We start from the raw sequence: 15,783 nt of genomic DNA, 5'->3' as shown, positions 1-15,783 counted from the left end.
GGGCATGTGGGACAAGGCCACTAAGGGGAAGATGCGGGGGAGGGGCAGATGAAGACGATAACGAAGAAACGAAAAGCACTTCTTCAGACAAGATAGTCTGGATGATAGTGTCTCTATAGAATAGTTCCAAGCCCTTTCAACTGTAAGTCTCGATGAAGAGGCAAACGAAAACAAGACGGAAAATGTTGGAAACACTGCGGAGATGCGCAAACTGGCCGCACGGGCCACCGTATGTCTTCGCCATTCAGGACGCTCGCTTTCCGCATCGAAACTCTGGCATCTTGACCCCAACGACATGGCCGACTCGCTGTTGGAGCTGCTGGCTCCACGTTTGGAATCGCCACCGCCAAATGATGCTACGACGTCACAATATCTCAATCGCTTGTCCACCCTGTCTTTGGACGCACTCCAGACCACCGAACCACAGTCCCTGGCCCAATCCTCCCATTCAACACTCCTCTCGCTCCAAGCCCTATCCAACCGCTCCCACCGGGCCTTTATTACCTCTGCCGACCATCTCTCTACCCTGCGTACATCAATTCCACAGTTAACTCGTGAAGCGCAACAATTACGCGATGCCATCCCGAAGCTCGACGAAGAGGCCGTCAAGTTCTCCACCAAATACAGCAAGATTACAGATAATGCCGCCCTAGAACGGAGGAAGAAGGCTATGCAGCTGGCACGCAATGTCGACCGGCTGTCTGATATCCTCGAGTTACCTTCTCTATTGTCCACTGCGGTGTCTGCAGCGTCTGCCAACTCGGGCGCCGGAGCAGCCTCTACCACATACTCCTCAGCTCTCGACCTACATGCACATATTAAGCGACTACAAACATTATACCCCGAGTCACCATTAATTCAAGATGTGGCATCTCAGGCAGAAGATGCTATGAAGGAAATGACCACCAATTTGATCGCAGGCCTTCGCGGCCAGAACCTACGGCTAGCAGCTGGCATGCGAACCGTCGGCTGGCTGCGCCGAGTGGCCCCGGATCTGGAGAGTCTTCAAAGTGAGGGAGCAACAGGTACTGGAGAAGGAGCACTGGGCGCCATTTTCTTGATCTGCCGCTTAGCCCATTTGGTCTCGACTCTGGAAGCCTTGGATCCTCTGCGAGAGCTTGCCGACCACGAAACCCAGCGGAGAGTCAATGGCAAAGACAAGTCCGAAACATGGTCCGACGGTCAGCAGACGGACCGCTACTTGAAACGATACATTGAGATATTCCGTGAACAGAGCTTTGCCATTGTCTCACTGTACAAGAATATCTTCAGCTCTGAGCAGTCAGATTCCGAACCCGCTATTTCAGGCCTCCGGGGCGTCGAGGCCCACAAGGCGCAGTCCCATCCAGCACGATCTGACGATCCGCTTCAAAGACTCCCTTCGGCATTGGCGACATTCCCGATGCACCTGGTGCAGTTACTCACGGATACCATGCGGGCATATCTTCCGAATGTTCGGGATCGCAGCTCGAGGGAGAGTTTGCTGACGCAGCTGCTGTACTGTGCGGCTAGTCTCGGCCGATTAGGAGGTGACTTTGGCATGATTCTGACTGAGCTGGACGGGGAGGAGGATATTACGTATGAATGGGAAGAAGTGATGCGTAAGCATCGGGCACTGGCCGGACGTTTAGAGCAACTGACAAGTCGAGTGCCGGTACATTGAATGTCGGATGCCATGTAGTTTATCCATCTAATATACCCACTGCTAGTTGAGACATACATCTTGTAAATACACAGAGCAGTACTTTAAAGATGGTCTTGGATTGAAGCCTACATGCTTGAAGATACATTGATGGATGTCCATCTCAAGAAGTATAGAGACAGTGATCAGTAATAGGCTATGCTAAGGTTACAATGTCTTTAATCTTTTATGGTATACTTCTGGTTAGTGCTATGAGATGTAAATTCAATCTAGGGAACCTCCCAACAGCCCCAATCATTGATCCATCGGTTAAAGTATGGGTAACACAAGCCTAAACTCTACCAACCCAAAGTATTCGTCAGAACAGGCGGAGTTCAGCTGTCTCCGCCTTTCCTTTCCCCATGTTTGCGCCTGTCTCTCTTCCCTCGGACTTTCTTTCACAAATTCTCCTCTCTTCCTCCATTCCACATAACCCCTCGTCTCATTCTTTGTCTCCTCTATCTATTATTCTACTCGCCATCTCCGACTCTCCTCACAATCCCTCTTCCATTGCTCACCGCTGTTCGTTTCCGCGCGGAGACATGGCCGCCCCCACGATGTCAACCATGATCGACCCGACCAAGCAGGCTGAATACCCTATCGTCCTGGGTGAACGACTGGCCAAAAATACAGACTCAGACCGCCTGATCAATGTCAACTACAATTACAAGTCCAAAGCTGCAACACCCCAACAACGATCAACGATCACCCGTTCCTCCCGGTCGCGCGATATCTACGACCTGACCGTCACCGATAAGCCTCCGAGCGCCGATCACACCTTGACTTATTCATACCAAGGCAGCGAAGACCCGACGGGCGAGCGAGCCCTCGTCCTGGTCTTCGACCCCGAACGCAAAGTCTTCGTGCTGGAGCCGGTCTCCAGCAAATTGAATTTCAATCTACGGTCGGCACCGGGCAAGACGGAGAAGCAAGTTCTGGAACAATACGAGCAGCTACGAATATCACAGGAGGAGGATCACATATCGGGCGATGATCGCAATGGAGGAAATACCAGCGAAGACGAAGGTCCGGCTGATGACAGCAATCCCTACGACTTTCGACACTTCCTCCCCAAGGAGGGTGCCGAGGATGTCAAGCCCGCCTCGCGGAACTCTACGCCAGAGCCGATCTACACCAGCAAAGCCAACACGCCCGTGCTACCACCTGCCAGACCCGCGGCGAAGCCTGCACCCCGACCAAAGACGCAAAAGCAAACGAACCCTCTCCGCGAAACCAAGCGTGTACAGAAGCCGCCTGTAAAGCCGAAGGTTCCCCGGGATGTACCCGCCGAGCGACCCCGAGAGCCAGTCTCTCGTCCAGAACCGCCGGTTGACCAGGACGACTCTCGACTGTCGATATCAGATGCAGGCACAGGCAATGGCTCGCAACGGTCCATCCAGTCCCCAGGTTCCAATATCATCATCGACGGGGAATTGATTATTGACATGGGCTCCCCTCCTCCTAAACGAGCCTTCAAAGTCAACCCCTCCTTCTTCTCCTCGAATAACACGCCAGCCGACGATAGGGACGGCGAGGAATCGGAAGAGGAAATGGAGTCTTTCCGGCTACCCTCCCCAGCCAGAGATACCAAGCCCGCTCCCTCTGCTCCCGCCGATACCGGAGATGATATGGAGGACGATGATGCACTGGCTGCAGAAATGGAAGCCGCCTTTGAAGCGAGTGCGCGTGAGGAAGAGGCCCGTAGCCACCAATATGGTCAGAGGAGTTACCATGTGGCTAGTGATGATGAGAGTGAGGTCAGTGAGGAGGAATAAGTATCGTTAGTTTTGAGGTTATTGTATCTTTGCATATCAGCGTGGCGCTCGGGTGCAGGACTAGAGATACCACTTTCTACATTGTTATGTATGCGCAGTCAATTAGGTGGTTTAGTGAATGATCATCCCTCGTTTCTTCTTCAGTTACCTTTTTGTTTTCCTTTGATATTACTCCTTGAATCTCATATTCAACATCACTCTTGTCCAAAAAGAGTCGTGCTTAGTTGAGGTCGTGAAGGGGAAAATCCAAGGTATGTGGAATATCAAGAACAGTATACATTATTGATCACTTCAATCTACTCCTTAATTGTGTGTCCTGCTCTGTTAGGCTACCTTTCTCTAGCCTGGATTTTAAGAAACCATCGAGCATATGATGATCAACCCAGTCTGGATGTTTGCACATATTTTGGACACTGGAGTTGTGGATAGCAGCAAACATACCGAATTAGGAAGATAAGAGTCATGCTCGTTTGTAAGACCGTATATCAGGAATGTCCCTGACTGAATAGCTTTCTCTTTCTTCTCATTCCTTTTCCCAGGTTCCTCATCTTCACCAAACGACCCAGCGTGAAATCTTATCTTCCTTCCTACCCGACACCATCTCTCCGGTTACCTACTGCCGTTTCACGTCTGACACCTCCTCTCTCTTCATCAACATCAACATTCCGAACCATCATGGCTAAGTCCCCTGCTTCCAACGACGCGTCGACCATGGAAGCTCCCACCAGCTCCGTCCTGACTATCCGGGCGAAACCTGCCACCAAGCAAAAGCTCCCTGCCACTCCTACTACCTCGTCGCCAAGATCATCGGCAGCCAGCACCCCGAACGCTTCGAACAATGCCAAAAGCACTCGCCCTCGCAAGGATCACACCCCACCTATGACCAATCCCAAGCCAGTCACTCCCATGACTCCCCACCCTGTGATTCCTAAGCTCACCAATAACACTGAGGCGGCCACCAAAACCCGCAAGATGAAGCATGAGGTTACCCTAAAGGCTCAAATCGAAGACTTGAAGCGTCAAATCGCTGAGAGGGATGCCCAGATCATGTGGCTCAAGGTTGAACTGCAATCACACGTTGCCAGACAGTTCTTTGGTTGAGAAGGGTACCGTGGTGCTTTTGATGTCTCTAGATATTTGCGTGCTTCGCTAGGGGAGCTAAGGATGGATGATAGGTCTTGAATCTCAAGAGATCTCGTGATACATATCGATACCTTGAAACAATGCGAATTACCTTGTATCTTATTTTTCCCGAAGGATCCTTCGTAACATCAATACTAGAGGTAGACTGAGTCAACAGATAGGCTGTATGACCTTCACTAATCCTAATATGATAGATCCCATTTTCCTAATGTCATTTGCTCTACTCATATCGGCCTGGGCGCAAAGACATTCAATCATACCGGGTGGTTTGGCTTGTCTGGCTAGCATGTCTGAGCAGAGAATTTCGTGGATGATAATCTGGCAAAATTCATGAAATATAACAAGGCCTGGAGGCTTGACCTAATGTTGAAGACACTGTAGATGATCATCCAACCTAGTGATTCCCACCGGGGATTCCATTCAAAGTAACCGATAAAGAGCCACCAGCATGTCGACCCACAAGCTCTTAAAGATCAACATTTATGAAAAAGAGTCCTTAAACAAGAGGTTTTCATTCTTGGAATATGAGGGTATTCACTGATGCTTGCTTGACCGGGCAAGTTCAAGCATCCATGCCTGGTGGTCGCTAAATTTGACCACACCAAGATTTTGGTTAACTTACCACTTTCTTCACTCTCCCCCAAAGTATCAAGATTTGATCATTTAACCCCTGTTGATATAATCTAGCCTTCTTTTCGAAAGATCAACTAGTTGTCTGCGTGTTCCCTCTCGGTCATTTTATACTTCAGCCAGCCAATAGCATATCTCCGGAGAACTAGTTAATCCGCCCGGGCAGCAGCTTTCACTTTCGCTGGATTCGCCGCAACCACATGCACCCAAGTTTCCTTGAACCAAGCTCTCAGCACCTGAGAGTCTTTCTCCCATATATTCACACCGGAACACCTTCGAAATCACCGTGAGATAATTTTTTTGACCGTTCGAATATGCGATGAACAGCTCTGGAATGCGCGATTGGATCGGACAACACCCAACCCTGGGATAGGAAGCTCTATAACCCTCCGCAAAGGAGCGCGCGGGCGCGCTTTACCTTGCTACCTCTCACGAGAGATAGTTGGCATCTCCACTTCTCGCCTTCACAATCATCCTCGCCTCTCTTTTCGCCTACAACATCCCCCTTTCGCGTGAACCGTTGGCCTCGCGCGAGCCCCCACACGACCAGATGGAAGCCTCCGCGTCCCCAGCACCGCCGAAGCACCGCATCCCCGGCCTACCTAATCCGGTTATAGCGGCCACACAGCAGAAATGGATCTTTAGCGATGAAGACCTCGAGCGCACGCCGTCGCGGGTTGACAAAATCGACCGGGAGAAGGAGGATTATATCCGGCATCGAGCTGTCGAGTTTATCTGGCAGGTCAGCATGATGCTTAAGATGCCGCCGCAGACGTCTATGACGGCGACGGTGTTTATGCATCGCTTTCTCATGCGATACTCTCTTCGCGGACAATACCCCGAGGTGGGCGCCGACCTCATGCACCCCAAGGTCATCGCGGCAGTCTCCCTGTTCGTTGCGTTCAAGGTTGACGAGACGATGCGCCGCATGAAGGATTTCGTCGTGGCCTGCTGCCGTGTCGCTATGAAGCAGCCTGATCTTGTTGTGGATGAGCAGTCAAAGGACTACTGGAAGTGGCGCGACTTGATTCTCCAGAATGAGAGCGTCATGCTGGAGTTCCTCTGTTTCGACTTACAGCTCGAGTCGCCGTACCGCATCCTTTGGGATTACTCTCTCTCCCTCGGCGTGGGCGACAACAGACCCCTCCGCCACTCGGCATACGCCTTCCTAAACGACTCCACATACACAGTGCTCTGTCTACAGTTCCAGCCCCGCGTCATCGCCGCAGCGGCCCTCTACGCCGCAGCTCGCCATTGCCGGATCGCCTTCCCAGACGACTCCGAGGGACGACCATGGTGGGCACAACTAGACGTCAAAGTAGACGAGCTCATCCGCGCCTGCAAACTTATCGTCAAAATCTACGAGCGCGTCCAGCAAAACCTAAGCAAGGGCTATCCAGACTTTGCCTTTTCCGACGCAGACGTCAACGATCCAACCCGCCTCTTCCACAACAACCCCATCGCGGACCCAGTCTCCACACCCACCCTCAGCACACCAGGCGACTCGGCCGCGTTAAACGGGCGCAAACGCTCGCGTGAGCCAGACTCCCAGTCTAATGAACACCATCAACCAACCCCAACACCAAACACACAACAATCCTCCTCATTAAATGGGGAGCGCTCGCCAAAACGCCAACGCACCGTCTCACCCCATCCCGCTGCAGCAGGCGCAACAGCTTCACCATCAACAACAGCTCGCCCGCGCATTCCCCTCCGCGCATTAGAAGCAGTCCGACAATCTAAACCCACCGATCGACTCTCCAGCGAGAGACAAGATCAGAAAAACACCCAGTCATCCTCAACACAGAACCCCCAGAAAGAGGAAACGAGCGCCGAAGAAGGCGAAGTCTCAGACGACAAGGGCGTTGACCCGAGTACAGCCCCAGCGGACTCTGCAAACCCCAAGGAAACGGGCCCCCCGTCCGCACCAAATGATGAAGGGGGTGGAAGCGAAGAAGGCGAAATCTAGATGGCATACGGTATCATAATACTCGGGGAGTTTGCGGGGAAGGTCCGGCATACGGGTGCTGTTCTCCTTGTTTTTGGCTTGGTTTGGATTTTTGTGTTGCTTGGATTCCATATTGGCTTGCAGGGTGGATGAACTGAACTGTATTGTACATCAATGACTATCTACGAAATTCGAAATGATCAAGAATAAAACCGAATTTGAATAATGCATTTCTTGCAGAAAGAACCGCTTAGTGTAACACCTCTGCGGAAGAATGTGATAGCGCTGTAGAACCGGATTTGTTGTCCTGAACTGTGGAAGCTGAGAACAAGAACGCTTGTATCTGAGGATACAAGATAGACAGAAAGTGATGCACGGGCAGCGACCATGACATGAGGAAAAGCAAAGTACAATGCAAAGCAACCTAAACTCCCTGGAAACGAGACAGTAAAGAAGCTTCGGAACCATCGGGGACAGCTCATCGCCTAATATCCCGTCGCCATCACCCCGAGCCCGTGATCCAGCAAGCTGCTCGAAGCCACAAAGCTGAATCCACCGAATGGATCACCGTCACCAGCGCTCTGGCCCGCGAAACTCGACGATAATCGAGATCGACTCTGCGCGTACAGATCATCAAACCCACCCGTCACCGTCGGACTAAGAGGGATCTGAGTGAAATCAGCGGAGAAGTTCTCGGCCAGCGCGGGATCCGTGACGACGGGTTGAATTGGCGGGTCGATTTCGCGTCGCTCGAGAGCTGCCCAGTCAATCTTGCGGAAGAACCGGTGCTTTTTGATTGTCTGCAGATCCTTGGGCATGTGGTAGCCGAGTCGCTTGGCGGGGTCTTTGCGGAGCAGTCGGATGAGTAGATCCTTTGCGTCTGGGCCGAGGTAGTAAGGCAGGACGAGCTTCTGCTTGACAATCTTCTCTTGCAGTTTAGCGTGATTGTTGGCGCGGAATGGAGGGGAGCCGGTAAGCAGGTCGAAGCCCAACGCGCCTAGGGACCACCAGTCGCATGCTTTGCCGTAGGGTTTGCCCTGAATGACTTCGGGGGCCATGTACTCGATTGTACCCAGGGAGGAATTGCAGCGCTCATCATCGCTCACTGCGATCTTGCTCAGGCCAAAGTCGGTGAGGAGCAGGTGGCCGTAGTGATCAAGGAGGCAGTTCTCTGGCTTGAGGTCACGGTATAGGACGCCGACGTTCTGGTGCAGATGCTCCAGGGCGAGGACCATTTCGGCCATGTAGAATGCCGCGGCATCCTCTTGGAACATACGCTCCATAGCAAGATGGGTGAACAGCTCGCCGCCCTGGGCGTACTCCAAAATCAGGTAGAGCTTCTCGTGATCCTGGAAGGCATAGAACAACTTCACCACGAACGGGTGGCGGTTGACACTCTCCAAGATCATGCGCTCCGTCTTGGTTTGCTCGACGAGTTTCTTGTGGACAGTGAGCGATGCCTTCTTGAATTGCTTCTGAGCGTAGAGCTTGCCCGTGACAACATGGCGGACCAACAAGACAGTTCCGAATGAACCCTTGCCAAGGCAAAGCAAAGGCTCAAAATCCTCTGCGGTCATCTTCCGGCAGACCTGGTTCCGCATATCGACCCCATTTCCAGCTGCGACTGGGCTCGTGCTGACAGGTCCCTCTTCCTCCTCCTCCTTTGTGGCATCTGCGCTGACGAAGTCATGCTCCAGTGGCACTTCATAGCTGGTCAAAATCTCAGTCTGGTCGCTGTCGGAATACACGCTTGCGTTGCTGGGAGTTCCCGAGTAGAAGCCGCCGGTACCCGCAGTAGGCTTCCCCGAAAGACCCAGCGAGTCAAGCTGGAGCTTCAAGGCGCTGACTCCGTGGCCCGTGTTGGGCTGAGCCCGCGGACTCGCTCCACCCTTGGAGGTCATCGGACGAGACTCGGCAGCGCGGGAGCTAGTCGTGGAGAAATCGGAGTCCTCATCCGCGGAGGCTAGTGGCGTGAAACCACGGACCGTCGAGAGTGCCGGATCCGCCTGCGTGGCTTGCTTCTTCTTCTTAGCCTTGCGCCGCTGCTTGCCGGACAACAGGTTCGGGTGAAACGCTGGGGGCTGCATCAGATTGTCCCCGTTGGCCCTGTAATTGGCCATCTGCTTGCGCGGCGACAATTGGTCGTCTCCCATGTGGACATCCGGGACGCGGTGATTGGTCGGAATGTCGACGGCGGAGGGCTGCGCGCTGTCAGCCTGCGGAGTAAAAACGTCTCCAACGGAGAGATCATCGGGCGGCGCAGAAGAAGGCATGATGCTCGACTGCGATCGTCGCAGTAGTCAACGGTGTTGGAGAAAAGTTCGGACTCCGAGTTGAGCCTCGGGGTTTCGTTCCCAGTAGAGGCGCCGACGATAGTCGCGGTGCGGAGGGCAATTGAGGACACACCAATGGTGTTTGTTATGGCAAATAGATACTCGAGAGGCCTGTATGGCTGCCACTATCGTCCACCGATTCCATATTAGCTTTAATCTTTTTTTTTCGACTTGCCTGAGAGAGTTGGAGGGGTAGATGAGAGCTTCCTCGCGAGCGAGTTTTTGCCCCACCAATCGCGATGAAGGTAAAAAAAATAACGACAAGCTCTCGGGTTCCGGGAAAGGAAGGAACGAAGACTCACCTCAACGTGATAGCTGAATGGTACAGTCTCTTTCTAGCTGACTCTCAGCCAGCTCGCAAATCCTCGAGTAATTTTACCGTCCGCCCTTCTTCAGGACGGACCCGGGACCCCTAGCCAAATCACCTCGCCGACCGCGAAGTCGAAAGCCAAGGCGGAGGGAGTCAGTTGGGGATATGCGGTCACGGCGAGGTCGTTGGTCGGCGAGCGGTCGCTGGAGATCTCGGAGGTAATCAAGGGCAGGTTGACCAGGGAGTTGGTCAAAGAAGTCGAGAAGAGCGAGGAGGGCGCAGGCTGGCACATAGAGGAAATCGCGGGGCTGGTCTTGGTTGATCAACTGATCCGAGGAGAGTGTCAAAGAGGAGGAACAAACTCGGGTGTTCCCACTAGTGAAGGATGAGTTGAAAGGGTGAGAGAGACAAAGCTGAAGAAAAGCATCACTTTCGGGCGTAAATCCGGGGGGCCTATGGACTATACCGGATCGGGCGTTCACGTGCAAGGCATGGGCAATCTATGAACTATGAATGGTCTCCTTGGAGATGACAGGGAGAAGGAAAGGGACCAAAGGGAGAGTCAGGATAGAGTAGTATTAGCTACTCTTGAATTCGTTTCGTATTCTGCAAACTGGAACATGAAGCTGTCACGACTGCCAATAGAATCGGAGCAGATACTAACTACTCCTGCTACCTACTACGAAGCTGACTATCAACCCAAATCTGACTGGCTACAGCACAACCACATTGAAGTACTCTAAATGGCTTGAGAAATTGTACTCGAAATATTACTACTACTCTTTTTTGGAGGAATTCCTGATTTATGCCGTCGCAAACAGTCCTGTCCATTCCATCCAGAAACTTCGATTCACCGTTGTCCCGCGGGAGCACCCGCAGTGCAGCATGCACGATCGATCGATTCCACGCACATCATCATATGACAACCTTACCTGCGCGCCACGTCGTGGTTCTTGAAGAACGCTTGGGACCGAGTAATCTCGACACCAGAGCGCTCAACAAACGCCAACGCGCTAGGCTTTTCGACACGAACGGTGACGCGCTCATTGCCAAACTCCACCGTCACGATACGAGCGATAAAGGTAGCCAGAGCTTCAACAGTCTGGAAAGTGGTTTCATCGACTTTCTATAATCCAAGGTTAGACCATGAATAACCGACAGGCGAGAAGATCAGATGACCATCACGATCAAACAGGATACTTATACATACCTCCGCAACAGCCCGCGTCAGAGCCACATACGTATCGACCACGGTCGACCCCCAAGCCAACTGGCCAGGACCCGAAAAGCCCAGAGAAATAATAACAGCCTGCTTCTCAACACGCTCATGCGAATTCACACCGAGAATACAGTAGCAGCGAATCCCCTCGATACGGAACTCCTCCTCCAACACCACGGGACACCGCGACTCAGAATCCAAGGCCTCCGCATCCGCACCATCCTTGTACCCCCACACCGTAACGCTCCGATACTTGAGGCCCTCCTCTGCACGCAGTAACGCCTTGGGAAGATGCAGCCACACCTCGCACCGGCCATACTCGGCCGCAACTGGGGACGAGCGAGCAGGCGCGGGGACAGGGGCGCTGGCGCACCTGAGAAGCTATTCCGCGGGCTCTGATGCACATGCGCCATGCGGCGCACACCGGCGGCTGTCTCGTCCAACAGGCCCAGACCACAGTTCGCGACAATACCGGCCGTAACGCGCGGGTCCTGGCCCACGGCGCTGATCTTCATCTCCTCGCGCTGCGTGCCTTCGACACTGACCATGCGGTGATGCGGGTGCTCCGGGGAGGTGGTGTGGTGGGCCATTTCACGGACGTCAGTTTCCAAGCGTCGGAAGAGCTTGCCGTAGTCAAGGGAGAGCGACACATCATCTTGTTCTGCGGCAGCGATGGCGGAGGAGTAGGATAGCTTGAGGCTTGCTGTGCAGGGCTGCGGCTTGTCGGGGCGATGCCACGGGTCTGGGGCAGCGGGGAGGGGGAGCTCGATGTTGCGGAGACGGACGCTGTCAAGGACAGCCGGGGTTGTAGGGATGTGCACGGCGGATCGGGGGGAGGACATTTTGATGGGTTGCGAAAGAGTTCGCTGGTGCTCCAAAGGTAGAAGGTGGGGGAGCTACCGTTGCTGCGGGATTAATTTCCGACAGAGATCGAAAGGGTGTATTTTGGTAAGTGACTAGGATAAGATATGGATTGTGTCAATTGGAGCAGTGATTGAATTAAAGAATCAGGACCGTGTCCAGCATTCCTTCTCGAAGTTGGAACGATGGAACGAGGTTGGATGGTGGGGGAAAGAATGGAGAGCTCGGGAAGTTTTTTTGGGGCGGGGCGCAGATCATGACGGCACGAGATCCCCGCTGAACGGAACTGACTTGGATTCTCCATCAATTGAAGACAATTCTAATGCTTGAGAGTTAGTATTTGCATATGACGAATCTAAAAGCCAATGGAGACAAGAAGTAAATTATTAACACTACAGACCGGTCTGTACCGTCCCGTCACATGGCACCCATCACAGTCATCATCATAGCTGATTATAGCTTAGGAACGCTATCATCAACCAGGCAAGATGCACAAAGTCCGTCAACATATCATAGCATAAAATCCGATCTCTACTCTGTGCCCCCCCCCCCCCCCCCCCCCCCCCCCCCCAGATCCGTCGATATCTGTACAGACGAAGTAAAATCCAGAATGTAGAAGCAGAAAAAAAAAGAAAAATCAAAGCACCAGGCGACCGAGTTTTGAAGATCAGAGTGCAAATGCATTAGTGTCGGCCCGGGGGGAATTAAGCTCCAATTGTGAAATGCGTCTCTAATAGCATTGCATCAGAGAACCTCAGAGTTTACGCCGAGCTCGAAGAGCCCAGCTCAACATCGAGGAGAAGACGTCAGGATGCAGGCTTGTTAGCCACATTCGAGAGAGCAGATGAGTCCCCAACCTTAAAAAACACGCTGAGAGACTTGGCAGACATAACGAAGCATGGTACCATCGGGGAAAAAGAAGAGCACACAATACAATACGGAACGGCTGGGTATTTGACGGGGTAGGAGACAAGAGGAAGAAAGGATAAAGCACTCGCTATATCCCTAAGAGACACGCAAGCGATCTTGAAGACAAGATGTCATCTACCAGTAGCGTGGACGCTCATAGGCAACGTAGTCACTTCGGGGAGGAGAACGTGGGCGGCCATATGGCCCGCGCCGCTAGATAGGGGTCATCATAGTGGCGCGGCGGGGGCGGAGGCCGGGCATCATAAGGGTCCTCGTACGGACGGCGGGGAGGCGGGTAGTCCTCCATCCGGGGGCGCGGGGGCGTACGGCGTCCATAGCCATCGCGTTCATAGTATCCTGCGCGCATGGGAACGGGTGATCGTTCACGATAATGGTCCCGGGGACTGTATCCACGGGGCGCGGGGAACCTTCGGTCGTATTCGTCCATGGGAGGATAGGGCCGCCGTGGGGAGCGAGACCGGTACGGTTCACGGTACGGACGGTCTTCATAGCTTTGGATCTGAAGAAAGAGATGAGACGGGGTGTTGGTTTCCTGGGGAGCAAACTACGAGGGATTGATATGTCCGGGGCTGGAGGCTGGGTATCCTTACATCCGCAACGCAGGTCACGCGAGAGCCTTTGAAATCGTGCTGGTCCAGCTTTTCCACGGCAGTCTTGAGGTCGTTTGCGGTTTCGAATTCAACAAACCTTGTATTCCTTTGTCAATGGGGGGTCCAAGATAAATAGAGAGAGCCCGGGGTCAATGGCTCGGGTTGTAGATGATGAACCCACCCTCTTCCTTGTTCGCGGCCGGTCTCGGAGTAGACCACATCCAGTCCTGACTGGCGAGCAAAGTCTTTCAAGTCCTAAAGAAAGGAATGGTGAGTCCGGGTCCCGGAAGAATGAAAGAAAATGTCCGGTCAAGTCCATAGAGGCAAATCGGGGAAGAACGGGAGTGGTGACAGTCTACGTCCAGTCAAGCAAGGGGTTGTGATCCATTATGGCCTCATTGGAACATCCTTGTGGGCTGTCAACAAGGACCACGCTTCCACTGCTCGGGCATTTTGGAGCAAAAGTTGCAGATGCAAACGGACCGGCAGGGTAGATGGGACACCAACTCGGAAAGGGTGCCTTATGAATAGCAGGTCCATGAGTTCCAGGAGTCAAAACCAATCACCCGGGGCAACGGATCACAGACTGGAAGAAACGGCATGGTTCATGCGGAAGAAAAACAAAGAGAAGTCCAGGGAAAGATAAGAGAGATCCAGGGCATCCAGGGAGGAATGGGCTTGGGCTGCTAACCTGCCAACTAGTTTCAGGGAGACCGGAGATCTGCATCCGGAACATGGTACGACGAGGACGAGGAACTGCCGGGCGATCCTGGGGACCAGGAAAGTTCTCCTTGCGTCGAGGACCACGAGCAAACTGCACTGTCAGTCGCTCTCCTTTGAAGTCACTGCCATCTATAGCCAGGTTGTGAGCAAGTCCAGGTCTTGAGTAATTCGGGTTATCATATGACCAGAATGAGATCACATACGGAAAGCTAGAACGGGAGGGCCCGAAAGTTAGCAGATCATGGGCACGGATTGCAGGCTCAGGCCCCCTCAAATATTGAGGGTTTTGAGTAGGATCACAAAGGATCAGCCGGTGAGTAGACATACCAGGTACAACGTCACGGGCATCCATCGCATCTTCATATTCGATGAAGCCGAAGCCGTTCATCAGCTTGATCTCCGTGATCTTACCGGAGCCATGAGTACTGAAGTGTTCCTCGATGTCCTGTTTGGTGACTGCAAGTCATTCGATGGCAGACGGGGTCAGCTGCACAGGCCTTGAAAGAAGAAAGATCGCAATCCATGGTGGCTGAGCTCCTACGGATCGGAGCTGTTGTTTCCATGCGGCTCAAAATACTCCATGGGAAAGTGGACCACGCCTCTCAGTGGGGGTGGTGAGAGGGAAATCCTTGGAAAAGGGGAACCAACAGGGACAAAGGGAAGGCAGACGAGGAAAAAAAGGTGGGTTGCCAGCATACCATTGCGGGGAAGGTTCCCAAGATACAATCGGGTGGATGAAACCTCCGTCATGGCGGTCAGTCAGGCGATGCTGATGAGACAAGAGATAGTGGCCTAAAAAGGACGCGAGTGAAGAGGTCCCCGAATCAGGGAAAGGCGGGCGCTAGAACCCCCGGGTAGGAGAAAAGGGGGGGGGTGAGGTTAGGCTGGGAAGGTTAGATATCGGGCACACACGCTTTCCACCACGGTGCAGGAGAGAGAAAGAGAAAGACAAGGGAGATGCAGGAAGTGCAGAAGAGAAAAGAGGAGGGGGGGGGGAGTGGTAAAGAGAGGGAGAAAGTCGAGATGGCGGTGGGCGCAGCAATTGGAAACTTTGGCCGCCTCACTTTTTTCTTCCAGCGATCCACGTGGTCCCCCACTAGGAAGGAGGAATAAAGATGCTTCACACTGCACAGATTTTGGTGGTATAGGAAGTTTCATCAACCTTGATAAAGCGTTTACACCATAAACAGTAAGTTTAGTTCATCTTTGATCCGCCTCGTGGACCTCCACTTGCATTCCACGGTTCTGCCCGCGGATTTCCCCGGGGCGTTTTGCCACGACCAGACAACCACAAAGTACCGATCATGTACTAGGTACAGCATGCGACTGTATACTGTACACAAGATAATTATGTCTGCTGGGCTATCGGTACTTTAATGAGAGTTCCTCAGCCTCAAACTCGCTTTGTAAATGTCAACATGAGCGTATGGTCAATGAAGTCATGTGATCATTCAGAGCAGCCTCTGCTTACTTAACAGCATTTATAACTAACCAGGGCTAGGTACCTAGGGTAAGGTAGTTAAGGTTATACAATTGCTGTCTCAAAAGACGATACAAGATTCCATTCGCTAGTATACTAGTGGCCGACTCTGTAATAGCAGGAAGCTAATAGCAAAAAATTACCAAGGCATAGGCGGAGC

The 15,783-nt window shown here is 52.8% G+C and overlaps 8 protein-coding genes across 8 annotated transcripts; 4 read left to right on the top strand and 4 right to left on the bottom strand.

The window, feature by feature from the left end:
• Positions 1-295: 295 nt before the first annotated feature.
• Positions 296-1,663, top strand: N7496_001778 (Dor1-like family protein; the record flags this gene model as incomplete). The annotated part of the gene is made up of 1 exon (XM_056694709.1): positions 296-1,663. One exon carries the CDS (start codon positions 296-298, stop codon positions 1,661-1,663), a length of 1,368 nt encoding a protein of 455 aa, XP_056561438.1.
• A 575-nt stretch (positions 1,664-2,238) lies between these two features.
• On the top strand, positions 2,239-3,456 carry N7496_001777 (ELL-associated factor; the record flags this gene model as incomplete). Its single annotated transcript, XM_056694708.1, has 1 exon — positions 2,239-3,456. The coding sequence occupies one exon, from the start codon at positions 2,239-2,241 to the stop codon at positions 3,454-3,456; it is 1,218 nt and encodes a 405-aa protein (XP_056561437.1).
• Positions 3,457-4,131: 675 nt separating this feature from the next.
• Positions 4,132-4,557, top strand: N7496_001776 (uncharacterized protein; the record flags this gene model as incomplete). The annotated part of the gene is made up of 1 exon (XM_056694707.1): positions 4,132-4,557. One exon carries the CDS (start codon positions 4,132-4,134, stop codon positions 4,555-4,557), a length of 426 nt encoding a protein of 141 aa, XP_056561436.1.
• A 1,222-nt stretch (positions 4,558-5,779) lies between these two features.
• Positions 5,780-7,198, top strand: N7496_001775 (uncharacterized protein; the record flags this gene model as incomplete). Its single annotated transcript, XM_056694706.1, has 1 exon — positions 5,780-7,198. The coding sequence occupies one exon, from the start codon at positions 5,780-5,782 to the stop codon at positions 7,196-7,198; it is 1,419 nt and encodes a 472-aa protein (XP_056561435.1).
• A 464-nt stretch (positions 7,199-7,662) lies between these two features.
• Positions 7,663-9,450, bottom strand: N7496_001774 (AGC family serine/threonine-protein kinase; the record flags this gene model as incomplete). Its single annotated transcript, XM_056694705.1, has 1 exon — positions 7,663-9,450. One exon carries the CDS (start codon positions 9,448-9,450, stop codon positions 7,663-7,665), a length of 1,788 nt encoding a protein of 595 aa, XP_056561434.1.
• Positions 9,451-9,902: 452 nt separating this feature from the next.
• On the bottom strand, positions 9,903-10,112 carry N7496_001773 (uncharacterized protein; the record flags this gene model as incomplete). The annotated part of the gene is made up of 1 exon (XM_056694704.1): positions 9,903-10,112. One exon carries the CDS (start codon positions 10,110-10,112, stop codon positions 9,903-9,905), a length of 210 nt encoding a protein of 69 aa, XP_056561433.1.
• Positions 10,113-10,748: 636 nt separating this feature from the next.
• On the bottom strand, positions 10,749-11,881 carry N7496_001772 (dihydroneopterin aldolase family protein; the record flags this gene model as incomplete). The annotated part of the gene is made up of 3 exons (XM_056694703.1): positions 10,749-10,946; positions 11,031-11,368; positions 11,413-11,881. 3 exons carry the CDS (start codon positions 11,879-11,881, stop codon positions 10,749-10,751), a joined length of 1,005 nt encoding a protein of 334 aa, XP_056561432.1.
• A 1,097-nt stretch (positions 11,882-12,978) lies between these two features.
• On the bottom strand, positions 12,979-14,893 carry N7496_001771 (uncharacterized protein; the record flags this gene model as incomplete). The annotated part of the gene is made up of 6 exons (XM_056694702.1): positions 12,979-13,374; positions 13,421-13,517; positions 13,602-13,675; positions 14,112-14,272; positions 14,471-14,599; positions 14,842-14,893. 6 exons carry the CDS (start codon positions 14,891-14,893, stop codon positions 12,979-12,981), a joined length of 909 nt encoding a protein of 302 aa, XP_056561431.1.
• Positions 14,894-15,783: the final 890 nt, after the last annotated feature.

This window comes from Penicillium cataractarum, assembly GCF_028827025.1.
Source record: "Penicillium cataractarum strain IBT 29864 chromosome Unknown utg000001l, whole genome shotgun sequence".
NCBI lineage: Eukaryota > Fungi > Ascomycota > Eurotiomycetes > Eurotiales > Aspergillaceae > Penicillium > Penicillium cataractarum.
Note: the sequence above shows the minus strand (reverse complement) of the source record. Positions and strands in the feature narration are given on the sequence as shown.